The following is a 21,067-nucleotide window of genomic DNA, read 5'->3' on the forward strand; positions in this document are numbered from 1 at the left end:
GACAAATCTTTTCACTCTTTCCTTTACTCCTTTCTTTCCTTAGTGTTACTGTGCGACTATCCTATCCACTATGAACCTATCTTCCTTTTGGCTAATTTTAAACTGTTGTTCTTGTATTATGTGTGTGTTTTATGTGTTCTTTGACTCGTCTGCAACCTTTCATCAGGTGAGTTAGCAGTGTCCTCTCCATCCTATATATTTATTTAAGAGTGGGCAGTAGCAGTCGGCCATATTGGATTGATGCCCCATAAGAACAATGTAATCTTTTGAACCGTATAGCGCCGTTATTTTTTAACATAGAACTACGTTTGATGTGTCATTGGAAAGAGAATACAATTCTACAGGGGGTTTGCTTTTTATTTTTTTGATTAAAGAAATATTAAAATATTTATAGCAAAAATACGCTTGTTTAAGTTTACAAATTTGTGGAGGATTTTCTAAAGGAATATTTGAAATTCGAAAAAGCAAACCCCCTACAAAATTTAATTATCTATCGAATAAAGTTTGTTTCAAGAAGATCCGACGTAAACTGTGCACGTGATATGGTTTAAGAAAATGCATGTTTTTGCTGCCCATCGCGGCGGTAATTCGGCGTAGTAGTCTGGCAGTTCTCCGTGAGATAGCAGCACGCTCGCGCATTTGGCGGGAGTTCAAATCAGGTTATTATGGTTCTACATTCATCATGCGCTGCTAATTTTATAGCTTTTTTTTATTTAATGTGGAACAATTATTATTGTTACGAAATTATTGTTATGATTATTGTTGTCATAGTTATAGTTATTGAAAGAAAGGAAATGAACTGGGGACAGTAAGAAATGGTGTGGTGTTGAATACATTTTAAATTTGAATACAAGTATAAAATATGTTGTAAATTTATCAAATACTATTTCTTAGTTTTATAATGATATAAGTACAAAACCAACATGTGTACAATCAATATAAATGATATGCCAGAGCCTTCCTGTCCCACGCAATGATTGGAAACGAGATACAGTTTAGTAGAAATATAAAATCTTTTAATACAATATATACATTTAAGGCATTAAATTATATTCGTTTCATGTGATAACGGGCAAATTTCATAATTTGACTAATATTTACAGATGTATTTTTGAACGAATTAGTCTGCTGGTATAAAAAATTGTTCTGTTTATAAAATAAAATTTTAAATGCCTAAAATTCAATTACATAATTTATAATTATAAAATCAAACTGTCATAACCTATCCAAACTATAAACTATAACGATAATGAAAAAATCGAATCAAAATGTTTGTGCTCCGGAGGTTTCGAACCGGTAACCTTTAGAACGTTTCTCCGGTGCGCTAACCACCAATGAATACAAACCACTACACCACCGAGACAAGATGTTATCAGTAGGGAAGGAAATCTCCTAAACCTCTAGGTCTATCACAGCATAGATAGCTACCCCCTCCCACCTTGGCCGACGTCTCGGCCGTACACACTGTAACCACGAGACACATTGCACTTGCCCCACCCCTACACCTTGTATTTATTATTTTCGCAAGTCACGTGATAATGTTGAAAAAACGCGCCAATTCCATCCCAGACATTATTGTGAACTGTGATGTTATGTTCTAGGCTAGCAATCTATTTGGTCTGCTGTGTCCACAAGTCCAGTGACGTTTAGAGTTCCCTAGTAATAATTCGTAGTGCTACTTACTTACAAATGTAGAAAGTCATTTCGTGTGCTTCTTTTTATTTACAGGTGTGGTATTATAGGAAATAAAAAACGACCGTTGCGAAGAAAGGCGAAAAACAGAGGTGGTGAAAGGTTGGCTGAGTGGAGAGTATTGAGAGATTTTAGTAAGTAGTGATGTTGAGGAGCTGATTGCTGATGAGGCGATGAGCTGTGGGGAAGAGGATGGAAATTTGTTACCTCTTAAAGGCCCGGCGCATATTGAGACGCAGTCGGAGCAGCGCAGCGTAGTGCCGCGCAGGGCAGTGTTTTGTAAACCACATGTTCGCTAGGAAACGCGCATATTATGGCGCAGCGCAGGGCAGGGCAGTGCAGTCCCGCACGTGGACTGCGCGCACTTGTGGTCGAGTCACAAGTGTCTGTGCCGCATTGCTCACCTGCGCCGGGTTTACGCTTTACTAGTGTTTTGTGACGGATCTAGAGGATAATTAATAGAATGTGTGCATTTTTATCCAGTTTTTACGTTACCAGTCATAGTAAGTGTATAAATAGTAATTACAAGAATGAAATCTGGGAGAAAATACGAAAAACACTAAACATTGCAATTTTTTTCGCCCTTTCTTTCTTCTTCTCTTTTGAAGAAGTAGGCCTAACAATCAATCTAGATCAGCACCAGAATCTGACTCAAAACTCAAATCCTAATATTTTACAACATACAACAATACACAATAAACTGTATCACTTCTATACGAGAACTGCACGACACTGCTTCCCAATTTGCGATGTCAACTGTGCAACACAGACTTTTTGCCCAATTCCGCCCTGTGCTGTGCTGCACTGCCACACAGCTCAATACAATATGCGCCTGGGCTTTGTAGACAATTCCACGCTATCATCTGATCCTACTGACTGTTTGGGCAACTGTGATATTACCGGTCGTAGAATAGTTGACATTTGTTATTTAGTTGATCAATTTGTCCAACTAAACACGCGCCTCAATTCGGCTGTTCCCTCAGAAACCTGAAATTAGTTAGTGAAATAAAAAGAGGGCTTAGGAGTGGGTTTGTGTTTGATTGCAACATGTGCCACATCAAACAGACAATATGGAGTGAGCCTGAACCTCGGGGAAATGCAATGTCAATGGACATAAACAGTGCAGCAGTAGCCGGTTCTACATTATTACCAATGGTGGAGGATTTGTCGCCTTAGAACGGCTGCTGTCTGCAATGAATGTTCGTGCCATGAACCGGAAAACGTATGACAAACATGAACTAATTTCAAAAGGTTGGGAGGAAACTTGCCATTTGGACACCAAAAGGTCTAAAAACTGTAAAAATTGATCGGGACGATGACTTTTGGGTAGTAAACATGAAAGAAAAACTTGAAACCTTTTATGTGAAATGTTTACTTCCTGAACTTGTAAACTCACCTCACAATATTCATTTAGGCTAGGCCTATTCTATAAATGTTTAAAGTTAATAAGTTAACAAAGTTGAATAAAAATAAGTTAATAAGTTAAAAAAAATATACGAATTACAAAAGGTGTTTTATTGAAACAAATGAACAAACATGCAATGACATTTAAAAGGCTTAACGTTATAATGAAAGGACTGACAATGGAGTGTGGGGGTTGAAATTAAAATGAAATAGAAGATAAGTTTTATAAGAAATTTTAAGTATTATAAGAAATGTTGATGTCCCAAGTAGCAGAAAAACGAGAAAAAATTGTTTTAATATTAATTTTAAACTTAAATTAAAACTGTTATTAATATGAGTACAGTTGACAACCGGCAAAATTTAAAATATTTCAAAATTTGTTTTACAACTGTTTAACCTCTCTGCTTATTTAACTAATATTTAACCATATGATTTTATTTACTTTTCTATAGTAATATTATTCTTGTATTAGTGTCTTGATTAAAACAGTTTAGTTTCTTTTGATCTTTTAATTTCTTATTTAAATAAGAAATAGAACATGGCGCAGTCGAATGAAGAACCCGTATCCCTAAACATTAAGCCTCCTGAAGCCTTTTCCTTCAACCCTCAGGACTGGAAGACATGGAAGACTCGTTTTGAGAGGTATTATTCCCTTAGTAATTTAGCTCTACATTCTGGAAAGCATCAGATTGACATGCTTATCTACTGTATGGGAGAAAAGGGAGAGGACATACTTAATTCATTCAGTTTAAATGACAATGACAAATCTAATTTCAAAGCTGTTATACAGAAGTTTGACGATCATTTCCTTCCTAAAAAGAACTTAATTTTTGAACGGGCTAGGTTTCTAAAACTTACACAAGGTTCCATGCCGATTGAGAACTTTATCACAGACCTTCACAATCATGCAAAAAACTGTGATTGGGGTCAAATTGAAGAGGAGATGATTCTGATGGGTTTGATTATTGGTATGCGGGACGAAACACTAAGTGATCGTCTTCAACTTGAACCCGAATTAAAACTAAACACAGCTATAAACACTATCCGTAGATCTGAAGAACTATCAAGACAGAAACAAACTCTTAACTTGACTGACATAGCATTAATAAATAAAATCATATGGTTAAATATTAGTTAAATAAGCAGAGAGGTTAAACATCTTTCCCTTTGGGTTTCTTTTCAGATGACTATTTCTTAGAAGAAGTACTTACCAAACTTGAAGGTGCTGGCTTCACCCTAAACAAAGACAAATGCTTGTTCTCTCAAACCTCGCTAACCTACTTAGGTCACCATTTATCTGAATCAGGAATCAAAGTCGATGAGACCAAAGTCGAAGCTATACGAAAAATGGCTCCTCCAACAGATATTTTAGGAGTTCAAAGGTTACTTGGTATGGTGAACTTCATTGGCAAATACATACCTAATAAAAGCCGGTTACTAAAACCCATTACTGACCTACTAAGTAGAAAAAACGAATGGTGTTGGGGTTGTGAACAACAAAAAGCATTCGATGAATTGAAAGAATTATTGGCTTCTCCACCTCAACTTGCATTCTATGATAAAAATAAACCGACTATGATTTCTGCTGACTCTTCTACACAAGGCCTGGGTGGAGTACTTTTACAACAACAATCAGATGGGAATTGGAAGCCTATTTCTTATATTTCACGCACTCTGAGCGAAACTGAACGAAACTACTCTAACATTGAACGAGAAGCTCTATCATTAACATGGAGCTGTGACAAGTTTAAAGACTACATTGTGGGCAAGCACATCACGCTAGAAACAGATCACAAACCTTTGGTAAGTATTTTGACTACTAAAGAGATCAATGATATGACTCCCCGTCTTCAAAGACTAAGACTTCGTCTGATGAGATATTCCTACAATGTGACATACACTCCTGGCAAACATTTAGCCACTGCTGATTGTCTCTCAAGAAGTCCTGTAGCAGCTAATGAGAGTTATGATTTAGATGAGGAAGTTGAACTGGCCATCCACACAGTAACAAGAAACATTGCCTATGTAACTGACATGGTTCTTGATAGAATTGCATCGGCACAGCGGGCTAGCTCAGAACTCAGGGTAATTAAATCTTACTGCTCAACTGAATGGCCTGATAAAACTAAGATTCCCGATAATCTTAAGCCATACTTCACAGTTCGGGATGAAATCTCTTTTTGTGACGGACTATTGCTTAGAGGAGAACGTCTCATAATCCCGACAACTCTTAGACAAGAAATGTTGACAAGAATACATACAGGCCACCTAGGCATAACGAAATGTCGACTTAGAGCCAACAATAGTATGTGGTGGCCAGGAATGTCACTTGACATTGAGAAATTTGTTAATGATTGTCCCAAATGTACTGAACATAGAACACAACATCATGAACCCCTTTTGCCCAGTGAGCTTCCATCTCGTCCTTGGGAAAAGGCAGCGATTGATCTCTTTAAACTTGAAGGAACATGGTTCGTAGTAATCACTGACTGTTTTTCACGTTATTTTGAAATAGCTACATTAAAGAACCTGTCAACTGCTGAAATAATCGAAAAATGCAAATCTGTATTCTGCCGTCACGGTATACCAATTGAGCTACGATCTGATTGTGGTACACAGTTTGCTACCAGATACACTGGTCTTGAAAACTCTGAATTCAAAAAGTTTGCTCAAAGCTATAACTTTAAACTTGTGACAAGCAGTCCAAGCTACCACCAAAGTAACGGTGCAGCTGAAGCTGCAGTCAAAATAGCGAAGAGTGTACTAAAGAAAAACAAAGACGACCCATATTTAGCCCTCCTAACCTACCGCAATACACCTCTATCCACAAGTGGATACAGTCCTGCTCAGCTAATATACAACAGATCACTGCGAGATAACCTGCCTGTTTTACCTAAAAAACTTGAAATCAAACCCGATCTCTCTCAACTAAAGGAAAAAGAAGATACTTACAAAGCATCTTACAAGAGAAACTACGATAGGCGCTACGCTACAAAAGAACTTCCATCGCTGCCTGTTGGTAAGAAAGTATGGATCCAAGACCTAAAAAGAGATGGTATTATTATCAGCTTAGGACAAGAGCCAAGGTCATACTGGGTTAAGACAGGAAACACTACGTTGAGAAGGAATCGACACCACCTTTTGCCTTACAAAGGTAATACAACCAAACCGAACAATCCTATTCCTTTATCCATCAAAGATACAACGTCAGATCCTCTGCCATTTACTACTGTTACTCAAAACAACTCTTCCCTATCAAATACTGCTGAAAGAACAACTACTGCACCATCTAGAATAACTCAAGATAAAAGTAAACCTTTTTCACGATCAACTACTCCCAATCAAGAAACTGCAATAAAACAATCATCAAGAGGCAGAATTATAAGACCTACGAAACGTTTTCCTGACTAAACTCTGAAAAGAAACTCAAAGGGAAAGATGTTTAACCTCTCTGCTTATTTAACTAATATTTAACCATATGATTTTATTTACTTTTCTATAGTAATATTATTCTTGTATTAGTGTCTTGATTAAAACAGTTTAGTTTCTTTTGATCTTTTAATTTCTTATTTAAATAAGAAATAGAACAACAACTATATTGCAACAGTTTTACAACAATTTAAAAACTGTTTTGACAACAATTTTAAAATTGACTTTGCAACATGTTGAAAATTGTTTTCACATAGGACCAGCCATCCCATGGGCATATCCTAAACACGAAATGATAAAGATTTTGTGTGAAATGTATATATATCAGTTGAGTATTTTGATTTAAATAGTTCATAAAAACAAATTTTGAGAAAAAACTAGAATCAAAATTATCTTCCCCAACAGGTCTTGAACCCGGGACCTCCAGACTGTGAATTCCTTACCTTAGCACTGAACTATCTGTGGTTGTTGATAATTTATGTTTTCAATCGGTCAAAGAGGAGCGGACAGTAGCAATGGTTGCAATAAATACTTTTGATACTATGATTATGTTTAGGCCTCAAGTTGTTGAATTGATTTTCTGGGAGTTGAGGAGGATACCGGTATTTGAATGTAGATGAATTAATTAACATTGCTAATGTTATTATAATTATTAAGATTAATTCATCTTCCCTCCTTAAATTGTTCAACTACAAAAAATTTGCTCAAATAGCCTAACTGAAAAAAAAATATTTGCATTATTATTATATGTTAAGCAGGTGTTCCATCACTGTATCTAGTATCACAACTATCACAATTAACGTCATCGGTAACTTATCACAAAAATCTGTAACTTATGCATTAAACAGATTGCAAATAACTTCATTTTGTGATGTTCTACAAGCCTATTGTAAGTGTTTCACAAATTATATGTTTGTCAAGTGTTGTTTTGGTTAGGCCTATGCCATCCACCATGATTGTAAAGTTGAACAGTATTTACGTTGGTAAGTTATTTAGAAAACTTGATCTTCAACTAATGTTTCCAACATGTGTTGGATCCGATTTACCATTCATTAATGTAATTACTTAACTTGTTTCATTTTTGAGTAATCTCAGAATTGATAATGTTACACCATGTACATATAACAGATAAATTTAATTAAATATTATTCACCCTGTTCTTGCTTATTTTTCATGAGCATTGTTCCACTATTTTTCTTTCGTGAAACACTTTTTTACTCTTCGCATTTTTGCGCTAAACTTTCTCGTTTAGGAGCTGCATTAAACAAAAAGTAGACCGGAAGTCATTTTTTCATAGGCTGTATCTCCTAAACTAGTGGGTTTATGGAATAAATATCACAAATAAAAAAGTGTTAAAATTGCATGTTCTATCCGAAAACATGATAAACTATAGGGTTTTAATAAGAAATTTCAATTATTGCTTTAGAAAATTTTGTATGATCCTTGTTCCACTTCAAAACTTTTGTTTCAAAACTGATTATTTTCCCATAGCATTCTCTATGATATAAAATTGTAACAGGCTAAATAACCACCCTAGATAAACCCACTAACAACGAAGAGCAGTGAGCAAAATCGAGTGTTCTAAGTAAATAAGCGATGGAAGTGACTTTAGTGCACTCCGTCACTCCGAGCAGGAGCAGGGTGGAATCGCCGTCGAGTCCACTGACACAGTTCGTTCATCGCCAGTGCTAATGCGGCGTTGCCTTACATTGCTTAGCGCCTGGCGATGGTTCGGCAACACCGCGCCCGCGCCGTGAGTCACTTATCGATCGATACATGCCTGTGACCACAGAAAACGTACTACTATACCCAGAATGCCAACCGCATGGTAAAAAGCATTAAGCGGTTTGAGAGAGCTTTGCCTGTCAATCCGTAGGCAGCGCCACCAGCGTTGCCATGCAATAGCATAGCAACGCTGGTGGCGCTGCCTACGGATTGACAGGCAAAGCTCTCTCAAACCGCTTAATGCTTTTTACCATGCGGTTGGCATTCTGGGTTATAGTAGTATGTTTTCTGCGCTGTGACGTCGAGGAGACTGCCACGCACGTAGTTCAACAAATGTCCGCTCCACTCCACGCACGCTAGTGTGCCAATTTCGGCCATTTCGGGATTTTGTTTTACTGGGACCCACTCTTAATCCAAGCTAAATGCGTTTTCCTAAAAACACAACAAAACATTGGTAATCTTTGCCTGGTTGGTTTTATCTAGCCGTTTTGCTATGGGGTTTTGCTCCTGAGTAACAAATTCAAAAAGAGGCTAGGCCTACACAAAAAAAAAATTGTGTAAATAGAAGAACATACTCCCATTGGATTTTTTAAATGTTTAATACTGTCCTGACATTTATCAAATGGAAAGTAATTTTTCATGAATTTAAATATTCTTCTTTTATATCTGGCTCATATGATCATTTACACATCATATCACAAGGTGTAGGAGGCAACATAGACAAACATGGATTAGATAACAGCTTCCTTCCTTTAAAATAATAGGTAGACTAAAATTAAAACAAACCACCCGAATATTTAAAAACAATTTAAAATCAAAATTTGTTCTTGAACAAAAAGCTCTTGCGATTCCTGATGGAAGGTGCTTTTTACCCTGTTTTTACCCTGTTGACAAATTTTTAGAATTGAATGATCAACAATCTATTTTTATTTTTTATATCCCTACAGAACTCAAAAATTAAACATTAAATGCTTAAGGAGCCAAACATGACACAAATGGAGCCTATCTGGTTACCATAGGAGTGCATAGACCTTAAATTAAAGTGAAAAACCTAAGTTTGTCAACAGTAAATTTGAGCTGATTCACTCCGACAGTCTATTGTCGGTTGTGGAGTAAAATTGTGGTACTTTGTTCGGAGTGTGCAATCACAGGACGAAGTGGACACTTTTGTAAGAGATTGACGACCTCTTTAAACCTCCCATTTTCCCTTTCACACAGACCTTGGTCAAATGTGTGGAACATAACCAAAGCAAGCGGTGAGTCGGTATAGAAAATACCCCCGCCGCAGCGACCTGCAGACTAAGCGAATTTCAACTTGTCTGATTACATATTTACCAAAATATTTCCATAAATAAGAAATTTGTATTCCCAATTTAAATAACATTAGATTTAACGAGTGCCTAGGTTTGCTGCTACCGGGAAGGTAAACAGTGTTTTTTGACCAAATGTCAGTAGTATAGGATGAAATAAATAAATTTGCCAAATTTGTTCGAAATATATCCATAAACAAGTCATCCACAACAGTTTTCATTTTCTCCGTAAGAATAACATGGGAATTTTAAATTTTCCCTTTTTTGAGTTTTCTCTATAACCCTTAGGCATACAAAAATGCTTCAATATGCTTAATCTCTACAAAATGGTTGGGAAATAAATTCCAAAAATTTATGTTTTTCGGGTCTAAAATGGGAAAAACCCATTTTTACCCCATAAAACCCCCCATAAACCCCCGTTCCCATGGTCCGATCATGCTGGTTCGCGAACTTATTCGAATAAATGTAGGTTTATACCAAATTTCATCAAAATCGGATAATTTTTGTTTGAGTTATCGTGCTAATGGACACACACATATAGAATTGAATGATCATATATATATATGCATTTGAACGGATGGTTTTTTTGGCCTCTGGAGACCTCCAAACAAAAAAGTAAATCGGTCTCGGGTCCAGGTCTTACCATGAGACCTACGGTAATAGCTTATTTCCTATATGGGAAATTCGCTAAAATGAACTGAATTGATAAAATTTAGTGGTGGGCACTAACACATGACATCCCTGCTATAAATTAGTCGGTCACACTACCGACTCACCCTGTAGTATATTTATACTTAGATAAATAGCCTGAATATTAATTAACTAATTCTACCCCTTCAAGCTATTAGTTTAACATTCTTACTCTAAAATTTCTGGAAGCTTCATTAAGTTTCATTTTTGCCAAGAACAGCTCTTCGCTGACAAATGTGCTTGCTTTCGTCTCCAGTTCTTGTATGAAAGCGGAGAATAGATTCATAGCGTACTGCTCATGCTGATAGTTGTCTGGGTTGATTTCAGCCCTACAACAACATAAACATGGTTTGTAATGAAAGATGTTTCAACCATCTTTAAATATTTAAAGCTAAGATCATAATAATATATTTTAAAGATTTTTTGCAGAATAAACTAGAGAATTGTTTTTAAACTTGTACCAACAGAATGAAAAATCTTAAGAAGTTGGGCAAGAACTTGTTTTTTCCATCTATAGGTTACGGACGTTGAACACAACAAAATGGACGATGAGTTTACAGAAAAAAGGGTACGAATCTATGTTATCTATAACCATAAGATGTTCCACATCGTTCCCTCCCAGCTGTCACACTGCTCTCTGGGTATGGCTTGAACTCTTGCACTCTGTGACTGACGCCTCAAGATTGTGCAGCAGCAGTGGCAGCAGTGTCAGGGCTACCAACTTCAGGATTTCTATTCACCACTGAAAGTGATTTGTGGTTATTGTAGGCTACTCATAGAAGAATAAAATAGGTACTACAGATCTTTCCATATTTGAATACTATAATTCGAATAATACTTCCAGCTACTGCATGGTATGAAAGCTCTTGTTTAACTCAATGCACTATCAGAGCCAAAGGTCGTAGCGACGTGCAGTGTGCTGCAAAGTGAAAAATAAACCTATCGTCTAGTACCACCTGATGGTGTGTGGTAGGTTAAGATACCTTATATGGCTTATAAATTGACTTATAGCTTATTAAAATCTTACATCTTTTCTTCAATCCATGCAGCGAGAAAATGCCGGACTTCAATGGGAAAGTGTTCACCGTACAACGCCTTAATCTGGCGCAAGGCAGTTTCAGGAAGAGACTGAGTTTTGGCCCAAAGTGACATCTTGTATCTGGAACAAAATTAGATTTAGACTACGGTACCTAAAAGCTTAAGTTGGTAAAACCAAAACTGCTGTGTTGTGTCATCAGCTGTCATGTGTTTTCTTAACCATGTCTTTAATGGCGACCATGTCTAAGTGGCGTAGTTTGCCTGATGATTTTGGTAACATTTATGATGCAAACATTCTTAGGCCTACGGTAACTACATTAGGTCTAAATCAAATTATTTTTAGTTTTTTTTTTAAGCATTGTTTTGTCTGCACGGAAAATTATTTCCGTATTCACACTTAAATTATACAACAGTTTTTATTAAATTTCCACTTCCGTCCAAAACCAGTGCCGGGACATTATTCCGTTGCGTTTCGGCACCATGACACCCCTGCTATAAAGTAGTTATAATTAAGCTTAGGCTTCCTATCCTCAGTTATTTCAACTTAAAAATTAGGGTTTATAACAATAGTTCATAAAATTCAGTAATAAAATCGAACAAAAAGGTTTATTGTTTTCTTAGGTTTCAAATATAAATGTGTTGAAATAAAGATGTTTGTAACTTAAATGAAGTTTAATCAAGTTCAAGGCCAAATTCCAGGTCAGATAAAGAATGTCAAAAGATGAGTCAAGATATAAGACTGTTTAGAGTTTCCCAACTTCCCTTAAGACCTGTTAGGTTTAGGGAACTGTTCTCTCTAGGTACTCTTAGTCTATTGCCTAACTAATAATTTTTCAGAAAAGGTTTTAATGTTTAATTATCTCACTTTATTCACAGCAAAGTTAGTTTTTGAACAATTAAACTTGTAAATAAATCACAGGATATAAGTTTACTAGGGAACCTGTGCACGCTCAATGAGCCGCATAGTATGAAACTTAACGTTGAGGAAAACTTTGTGCTTCAATTAGAGTAACTGTAGCAACATTCTTAGAGTTATTATAAAACTTGTAACTTGTTAAAAATAGATTTTTAATATCTCTAATTGCGTAGTGTAGGCTCACATACATTTCTGCGCTCAGTTTGTTTCAACTGATTACTTCTAATAAATGTTAAACGCTCTCCTACAATTTGAGTCAACATGTCAAGCCAAATAACTAATTTTTCACTCAATTTATCTTAGTATTGTCAACAATTGGTCAACATCGATACAACACTTGATCAATAGGTCAACCATCGATGTACCGATAACATTGTCGTGAAAATATCGATGTTTTTATAGATTTTGTCTGCTCTCTGTAATAAAACAGCTAATAAACCTAAAACTAATATATCATGGAAAACAACGATATTTTAATACTTGGACAAAAACATCGATGTTTGACAAAAACAACAATGTAACAAAACATCGGTAATCAATGTAAAAGACATCGACTATCGATGCTCATTCCTAAGTTAGACTGCTCTGGCTTTGACTAGTCCTCAAGACCTACTAAGCTAGCAATAGGACATTGCTTTAACCTATTGGTGCTGACTCACTTGTGTTAAAATAAGCTTTACATTATTCACAACCAATTGACTATATTTTTACTGCCCTTAGTGGATTTAAAGTCTGGGTGTGATTCAAATTATTTATTGAACATAACATCAACAAATAAGCAAACAAAGATAGACCTACTGTTTGTATTATATCTTATGTATGTCCCTACAAGCCACTAAATACAGCTGTACCTGACGATGGCCTATACATTTTTGTAATGTTTTCGGCAATACATGTTTCTGATTTCTGACTAGTTTGTTTTAGCATATGGGCTATCCATTATTAGGATACAGATTGAACATGAACGTAGTGCTGGGTTGATGTGGGCCCTAATATCTGTGTGTAAGTGAGGACAAATGGAATAAAATGTCAAATTTAACAAAACCATTGGGATTGTGCAAGTAACAATCCTTGATCGAAATGTTGTTGTGATAATATAACCGTTTTAGATTATAAAAGGTATAATGTTACCTGGATCTGCCAAAGTAATCCAAATGCTGTCTAACGACTACGCGTTTCGAAGCAGTATAAGCTTCATCTTCAGGTCGTCAAGAACACATTTCACTCATGAGAGGTCGTCAAATAAATATAATTTTTACACATACATGGACGGAGAATAGTTACTGTAGGCCTACGAACCGCGTGCGCGTACTTAGACAGGTTAGTCATGACTGCGGCGGTGAGCGTTGGTCCCGTGAACTTTGTCCCTTGCCGGTCAGCTGTTCCTGGTTAGCTATTACAGTATCATACAATGCGTTTGACTGGAAATTTAGTTTGTCGTTTAATAGATCATAACTATGGCTTTTTGTTGCTTTGTATATTTCGTACTCTTCTATGGCGTTCATGAAGCTTCCTTTTGTGCAAAAATGTAGGGGTGTCATATTTGTTTCAAAATTTGTATAGTTATGATTTTCATTAATGAGATGGGCTGCATAATTGGATTTTAAATGATTTTTTGCTTTTGGAAGGTGTTCTTTGAATCTGGTTTTGAAAGCACGGCCGGTTTGTCCTATATAAAAACTATTGCAATCATCACAGGATAATCTGTAAACTCCAGTTTTTTCACCTGTTTCTAGACTATTACTGGACGAAGGATTAAGTAATCGTTGTAGTTTGTTCGAAGTTCTAAACGCTACCCCGATGTTCTTCTTTTTTAGTTCGTGTTTCAGTATATTCGGCAACCTTAAATACTGCTCTAAATAAAAGTTTAACGCTATTCACCGACACAGAAATCAGGAGACTAAAACCCATCAACGCCAAAGCACCACGACTCAAAGGTTTACCGAAATTGCATAAAGATAAAATTCCCATTCGCCCTCTAGTGAATTACATGCCAGCACCCAGCTACCAAGTCGCTAAAAGCCTAGAAAGGATAATTAAGCAACAAATTATTATACCTAACAGTCATAGTCTAATTAATAGTATGGATTTAATTCACAAAACTAGTAACACTGAAATCAAACCTAGATATACACTGGCATCGCTGGACATAGTTAATTTGTACACAAATGTACCCGTGGCATATACAATCAATATCCTAGAAGACAATCTAAAGAGCAATTCTAATCTTAGTGAGGAAGCCATTAATGAACTCATCGCATTAACAAAAATAGTAACCCAACAGAACTACTTCGCCTTTAACAATGAATATTATATACAAAACGATGGACTAGCAATGGGATCCCCACTTTCAGGAATCCTAGCTGAAATATATCTGAACAGTTTCGAAAACAATAACATACGGACAGATAACAACCGCTACAAAGATAAGATTGTATTTTACCACCGATATGTTGATGACATCGCAATCCTGTATGATGGCAACGCAAGACAACTAGAGATATTTATTTGAATAAAATGAATGAGGTGAATGAGGTATTTGAATAAAATAAACCCTAGCCTACAGTTTACCATAGAATTGGAAAGCAACGACAGGTTAAACTTTCTTGACATAACACTAATTAAAACAGAAAAATCGTTTGAATTTGATATTTACAGAAAACCTACGCTAACCGACACAACCATCCATGAAACTTCACACCATCCTACAACACAAAAAATGGCAGCTTATAATAGTTTCGTTCACCGATTACTCACCGTTCCATTAAGCCAAGATAATTTTAACAAAGAATTAAACACGATAAAATACATTGCCCAAAGAAATGGGTTTAAAACCGCCATGATCGATAAACTTGTCAAAAACCAATTAAAAAAAAAAACCGATATTAACAGAGTAGGTGGCCAAATTGACAAAATCTTTGTAACATCAGAGTATGGTACAAGGCTGCCGAATATACTGAAACACGAACTAAAAAAGAAGAACATCGGGGTAGCGTTTAGAACTTCGAACAAACTACAACGATTACTTTTAAATCCTTCGTCCAGTCACCTTTCGTCTAGAAACAGGTGAAAAAACTGGAGTTTACAGATTATCCTGTGATGATTGCAATAGTTTTTATATAGGACAAACCGGCCGTGCTTTCAAAACCAGATTCAAAGAACACCTTCCAAAAGCAAAAAATCATTTAAAATCCAATTATGCAGCCCATCTCATTAATGAAAATCATAACTATACAAATTTTGAAACAAATATGACACCCCTACATTTTTGCACAAAAGGAAGCTTCATGAACGCCATAGAAGAGTACGAAATATACAAAGCAACAAAAAGCCATAGTTATGATCTGTTAAACGACAAACTAAATTTCCAGTCAAACGCATTGTATGATACTGTAATAGCTAACCAGGAACAGCTGACTGGCAAGGGACAAAGTTCACGGGACCAACGCTCACCGCCGCAGTCATGACTAACCTGTCTAAGTGCGCGCACGCGGTTCGTAGGCCTACAGTAACTATTCTCTGTCCATGTATGTGTAAAAATTATATTTATTTGACGACCTCTCATGAGTGAAATGTGTTCTTGACGACCTGAAGATGAAGCTTATACTGCTTCGAAACGCGTAGTCGTTAGACAGCATTTGGATTACTTTGGCAGATCCAGGTAACATTATACCTTTTATAATCTAAAACAGTAATCCTGAGACAAGAAACAACTTGAAGATAACCGTTTTGTTGGTTCGGAGTCCTGTGCAGTAGTGGACCTGGAAGTACGGTGAAAAGGTGAGAGGCTGGAGGGTCTGAGATGAATGAAAATGGACAGTGAGGTGCCAGCGCAACTGCAGCATGGTGTACGGAGGGGGGGGGGGGCATTGGCTACCACACTGCACGCTCTCGCAGCAAAACAATAAATACAGTTGATGTGTCTTTAGGAGGCTCAGAACAACTAACTGAACCTACGGATCCTGGCTCAGCTCCGACCGCTACAGCTGGCGCGTTTCAATGGGAAGTGTTTTAAGGATTTACAGTCAATGTTAAAAGTCTACAAATTTGGTAAAATTAATTGGTGACCGAGGGAACTGCAGGCAGAGCATCAATTCCTTCCCCAATGGGTTAAACCTAAAGCTTAAAGGTGAAGTAGCCTGGTATTATTAGTCTCCAACCAATCTTCGAGGGCCACATTGTAAATCTTTGAATCCAAGTCGGGCCGGGCCAGTCATAAGTTATTTCGGTGCAAAAATTTGCACCCGTTCCCTGCCACTTAGGCCAATAACCACAAAGTCGTAATTATGAATTCAAGAATTTAGTGGTGGTTTTTGAGATCATGCTTAGGTTAATTTGTGTTTGCTATACTGTATTACCTTTAAATATAACTTGTTAAGATAGCTAACTAAAATTACAGATAGGCCTAGTGACAACATAGGTCATAAGTTAGTGACCTAACTTATACTACAAAAATACTAATTGTTTAACCTATTGAACTTTTTACTAATGTCAAAGGGAACTTCACAATACAGGAGTTTACTATACTGTTTCAAGTGTTAAGCAAATACAAAAAAAAACATTAACTTTTAAGTGGAAATATTGCATTTGTCACATAATATCAGCTAATTTAGGGTTGCAATTTGTTGTTCTGGTGATAATTAGGATTGATTTCAAACGCCCATCTAACTAGACAGGATCTGTAGGGGAGAGTGGGGCACGTTTGAACATGGGGCACATTTGAACGGTTTAAATATGCCGTCATTTTTATACTCACAGGCCATTGGACCAGCTGTAAAATGTAGCCCTCAAATAGGACAACAGGTTGCATTCATCTCTCTCCATTTCTGATCAGTTCTTAGTTTGTTGTTGGGAAAAGAAGTTTTAGAGCACCACAAGAAAACTTTTTTAGCAGTAGGGATTTGTAAATTTTCCATAGCAAAACTAGGCCTACATTACAGAAAAGTTTGATCCATTTACCTTATGGCTTGTACATATTTAGATACAATTATGCATTTCACATTGATAAATTACAATTCAAGGAAACATCATTTAACATTTTTCCAAAATAAAATGGTACATAGTGGTGTGGATTTGAACAGGAGTCTGAGGGGTACATTTGAACACAATGTTTTCCTCTGGTAAGCATGTTGTTCAAGTGTACCCCAACTGATTATACTTGTTTCCTATACAAGACAGTAATGAATCATAATAATTCAAGACTATTTAAGCTTCCTCAACCAGGAGACGATGAGTATGAGAACTGCACGTGCAGCAAACAAATATAATTTTGCTATTAACTTTGCAACATTTAGCTACAAATAATGTGAATCTATAACATTAAATGAAGAATTAGTTCCAATAGAAATAAGAACAGTTTTTATCAACTCACATGCATAACAATTTCTGTAAAATAAAAATATTCATTTTACTTAATTAGTGTGTTCAATTGTACCCCACTTCTTGTTCAAAAGTACCCCACCTTTGTGAAAACAGATATTGCACATTAACATATTAACTTGGAGGGTTTAAAAAATAACTAAATTAAAGCTAACATTATGTTACAACTAAATGTAATAATGTTTTTATTAAAAACACATAAATTCACCTATTAAAAAATTAAAGTTTAAAAAATGTGCAAATGTGCCCCACTCTCCCCTACCTATTTAAGACTCGACCACTACATGTTTAGTCCTAGTACTAACTTAATTTTCTCTTATTGATACATGGCAAATAAGACACATATAAGCTTTAAGTCACCCATATTAAAACACAGTATGTAGCCAGCCAGTATTTAGGCTATGGTACGGTACGGTACCTACCGGTAATTTTTTTTTACTTTATTTAATTTAGCCTACAATCTGTTTAAGTTATACAATAAGCAAATGATAAATGATAATACAACATTAACTTGAAGAACATGAGCTAGTGATTGACCACTAGCTAACAAAGAGAATTTTGATAGGCTAACACTTGGTAGCTAATCTGAATGGGAGGTCTAATATCGTATGTCGCTTCAGTCTGTAAATGGTGTCGTGATTGTCCAATAAATTAGGTAAGTGCAAGATGATTTGAATGATTTTCCAGAATTTTCTTGAAAGGGAAAATATGACAGTGACTTGCACTTGAATCCCGTATGGGCCAGGAGTTCCATCAATTAATAGCCAAGCCTCAATTCATTGCCTGAGTTCCATTGGTTCTCTTAAAACGTCATACGGTAAGGAAATTCACCAGTGACGAGTGTTACTGTGATCACAAGAGACGATCATGGTAAGTTATTGCTGACAAGGTCACAATTTATGTTTAAAAACTAGTGTTGCATTGATTGTGGAAAACCATCACAGTTTCGGTTCAGACAAAATTTGAAAAGGTCAGGCCTACCACGACCGTGGGAAGCAATCATGATATCAAAGACACCTCCAGAACAAAGGGGTAACTTAGGCCTACCCTAACTTATGTGATCGAGGGAAATCACATGCTATCAAAAAAGATTTGTTACATTACCTGCTGACTTTCTGCGGGACAGAGAAAAATTTGCCTGCGGGCCGGGTGTAGTCCGCGGGCCCGTAGGTTCGAGATCCCTAACATAGCTTAGGGTCTAGATCTTAAGTTAAATAAGGAATTACCAGGTTGCAGGCTTAAGTTACAAATCAAATGTTTTTGTTGGTTATGCTCACAAACAATTCGTAGTGTGGATGTTTGGTTATGGTAGGCTTGTTTATTGATCTTTGATTTTCTAAGGTAATTCCCAAGATATGATTAAGTAAGTAAGTTAACTCGAAAGCCTAGGCCCTAGTCCTGTTGTAAAAAAAACCTTGAGGGTTATCACTAGGCTAAGTTACCAGATTAAAGTTTTTCCAAAAGGAATAAGAGTGACGGAAATAGAAAACCTGAAACAGTACTTAGGCCTAGAACTACATGTTTCCAACATGAAGTCACAGAGCCTTCGCACAGAAAACTTAGCTAGCCTAGCCACATCAAGGTAGGCCTAGCCTTATTAGCCTAGACTATGTGCGGGAAGCTAAGTCAAGATTTAAGCAATTTAATTAATTACCACTAACGAGTTATGTTATAACACTAGGCCTACTCATAACAGCTTTAGCGAGCAGTTAGTGCCAAAGTAAATATTGCAAAATTGCCATTTGACTGGCTTACTTACCTTCGGCAAAAAATCCCTGTTCAACCAAAGAAATGTTTTCGTCGTGAAACGGACGTGTTTTGACCGAGTGGAAGGAAGATGTTAGTTAAAAATAAATAATGGATTAAAACCTTCCATCAAAAGACATTAATGCACTTCTTGCCCGAATTTTAATATGTTATTCACTTAGGTTTATGATCGGAATTCATAGTCTACGACTACCAAATAAATACTTCGCACTTCGATACTTCAATCAATCACGCACTTTTCATTTCCAAGAACTAGAACCAAGAATGAGCAATAGGAATGAAAATGAGGGAGAGTGGGAGTAGGAGTAGGTCCGAGTGATAGAGAAGTGAGAAGGTAAAGGCATAGATTAAACATACTCCCTTAGGGAGTAGAGAGTAGTCAATGGTTTAATCTTTGAAGTCAATGGTTTAATCTATGGTAAAAGATACTTGTTGACAATCGTAGTAGTTGAATGAGTTGAAACCTCAAAACTCAAGAAAACTCGAGAAAAACCCAATTATGAATTGTTGACTATCTGTTTAACTTTTGGTTTATGAACCTGTCATTCTGGCTGTTAACGCTTTCACTCTGTTTTATGTTCAACGACGTTATGTGAGGGCTAAGATGAAGAATGATTTGTTAACATGGGAGCTGGGTCTGATATTGATAAACAGCTTAGGGAATATTTTATTGTTAATAAACGAGATTGCGTAACTAATAGTTTCAATTTTAGAAATGTCAGTGAAAAATAAGTTATGGGCGTAATGAATTAAATAAAATCGAAAGCAGTGGGTAGTGTTCAATTGAAATGATAAAAACTGTCAGTCCTTATGCAATAAAAATCAATTACCCATCTGATAAACCTATCACTAGACAAAGGACAATATCCAAAGTCCTACATATTGTCTCCCTGCTTATGGAAACAGAACAAATGAACCGAATGCAAAAATTGCAAAACTCTGCAATTCGTTTCATTTTTGGGCTCAAAAGATTTGAACATGTCTCTCCATTTAGAGCTCCAGCGAGGATGTCAACAGTAGACACTGTTTGTAGGATTATGGCGTGCTGCATGGCGTGATTATGGCTTGTCCTACAGGAGCCACAGTACCTTCTTGAGAGTCTCTCTTCCCAGGAGGAGGTGTCTCAGCGCAGTACCCGCCGTGTGGGGGCCTCCAGCTTCACTTTCCAAGGCTTGAGTAAGACCTCTTGTTTGCGCCATTCAATTTCTCTTTGATGAATTTTGATGAAATTTTGTTTGAAGGCGAAGGTGTAAGGCGGGATAAACTTGAATGAGTTCGCGAACCAGCAAGATCGGACCATGGGAACGGGGTTTTATGGGGTAAAAATTGGGTTTTCTAATTTTTTACCCTTAAAACATGAAATTTCCCAATTTTTATCTAGACCTACTTAAGGAGCTTAAAAAAACAAATAATTCAATATATCAAAGTGTTTTTGTACGATTATTGGTTACGGAGAAAACTCAAAAAATTGTTAATTTAAAATTCCCATGTTATTTATATCGATAATATTGTAAATTGTTGGAGTTTGTTTGTTTATGGATATATATTTTGATCAAACTTGGCAAATTTATTGATTTTATACTAAGCTATAATTATTTTACTTAAAAACACACTTGATTAGATTAGTTTCCTTGTAGCAGCAAACCTAGGTACACGTTAGTTAAGACGGCAGGTTTGCTGTGGCGGGGTATTATAGCTTTTAATGATAATGATCGGA

The 21,067-nt window shown here is 36.3% G+C and overlaps 1 protein-coding gene across 2 annotated transcripts in view; it reads right to left on the reverse strand.

Annotated features, from left to right (window-relative positions):
- The window catches only part of LOC128992970 (signal transducer and activator of transcription 5B), a 41,524-nt gene extending 21,954 nt beyond the window's left edge, over nt 1–19,570 (reverse strand). For both annotated transcript variants that reach the window (XM_054416720.1, XM_054416726.1), the window contains exons 1-3: nt 19,343–19,570; nt 11,278–11,409; nt 10,423–10,579 (exon numbers count right to left, since the gene is read on the reverse strand). In XM_054416720.1, the coding sequence (XP_054272695.1) occupies nt 10,423–10,579; nt 11,278–11,402 (282 nt within the window). In that variant the 5' untranslated portion in view covers nt 11,403–11,409; nt 19,343–19,570. The remainder of the gene's footprint in view (nt 1–10,422; nt 10,580–11,277; nt 11,410–19,342) is intronic.
- Between the last annotated feature and the right edge of the window lie 1,497 nt (nt 19,571–21,067).

This window comes from Macrosteles quadrilineatus, unplaced genomic scaffold (genome assembly GCF_028750875.1).
Source record: "Macrosteles quadrilineatus isolate MER2022 unplaced genomic scaffold, UCM_ALF_1.0 Scaffold_1__1_contigs__length_201487025, whole genome shotgun sequence".
NCBI classification, from domain to species: domain Eukaryota; kingdom Metazoa; phylum Arthropoda; class Insecta; order Hemiptera; family Cicadellidae; genus Macrosteles; species Macrosteles quadrilineatus.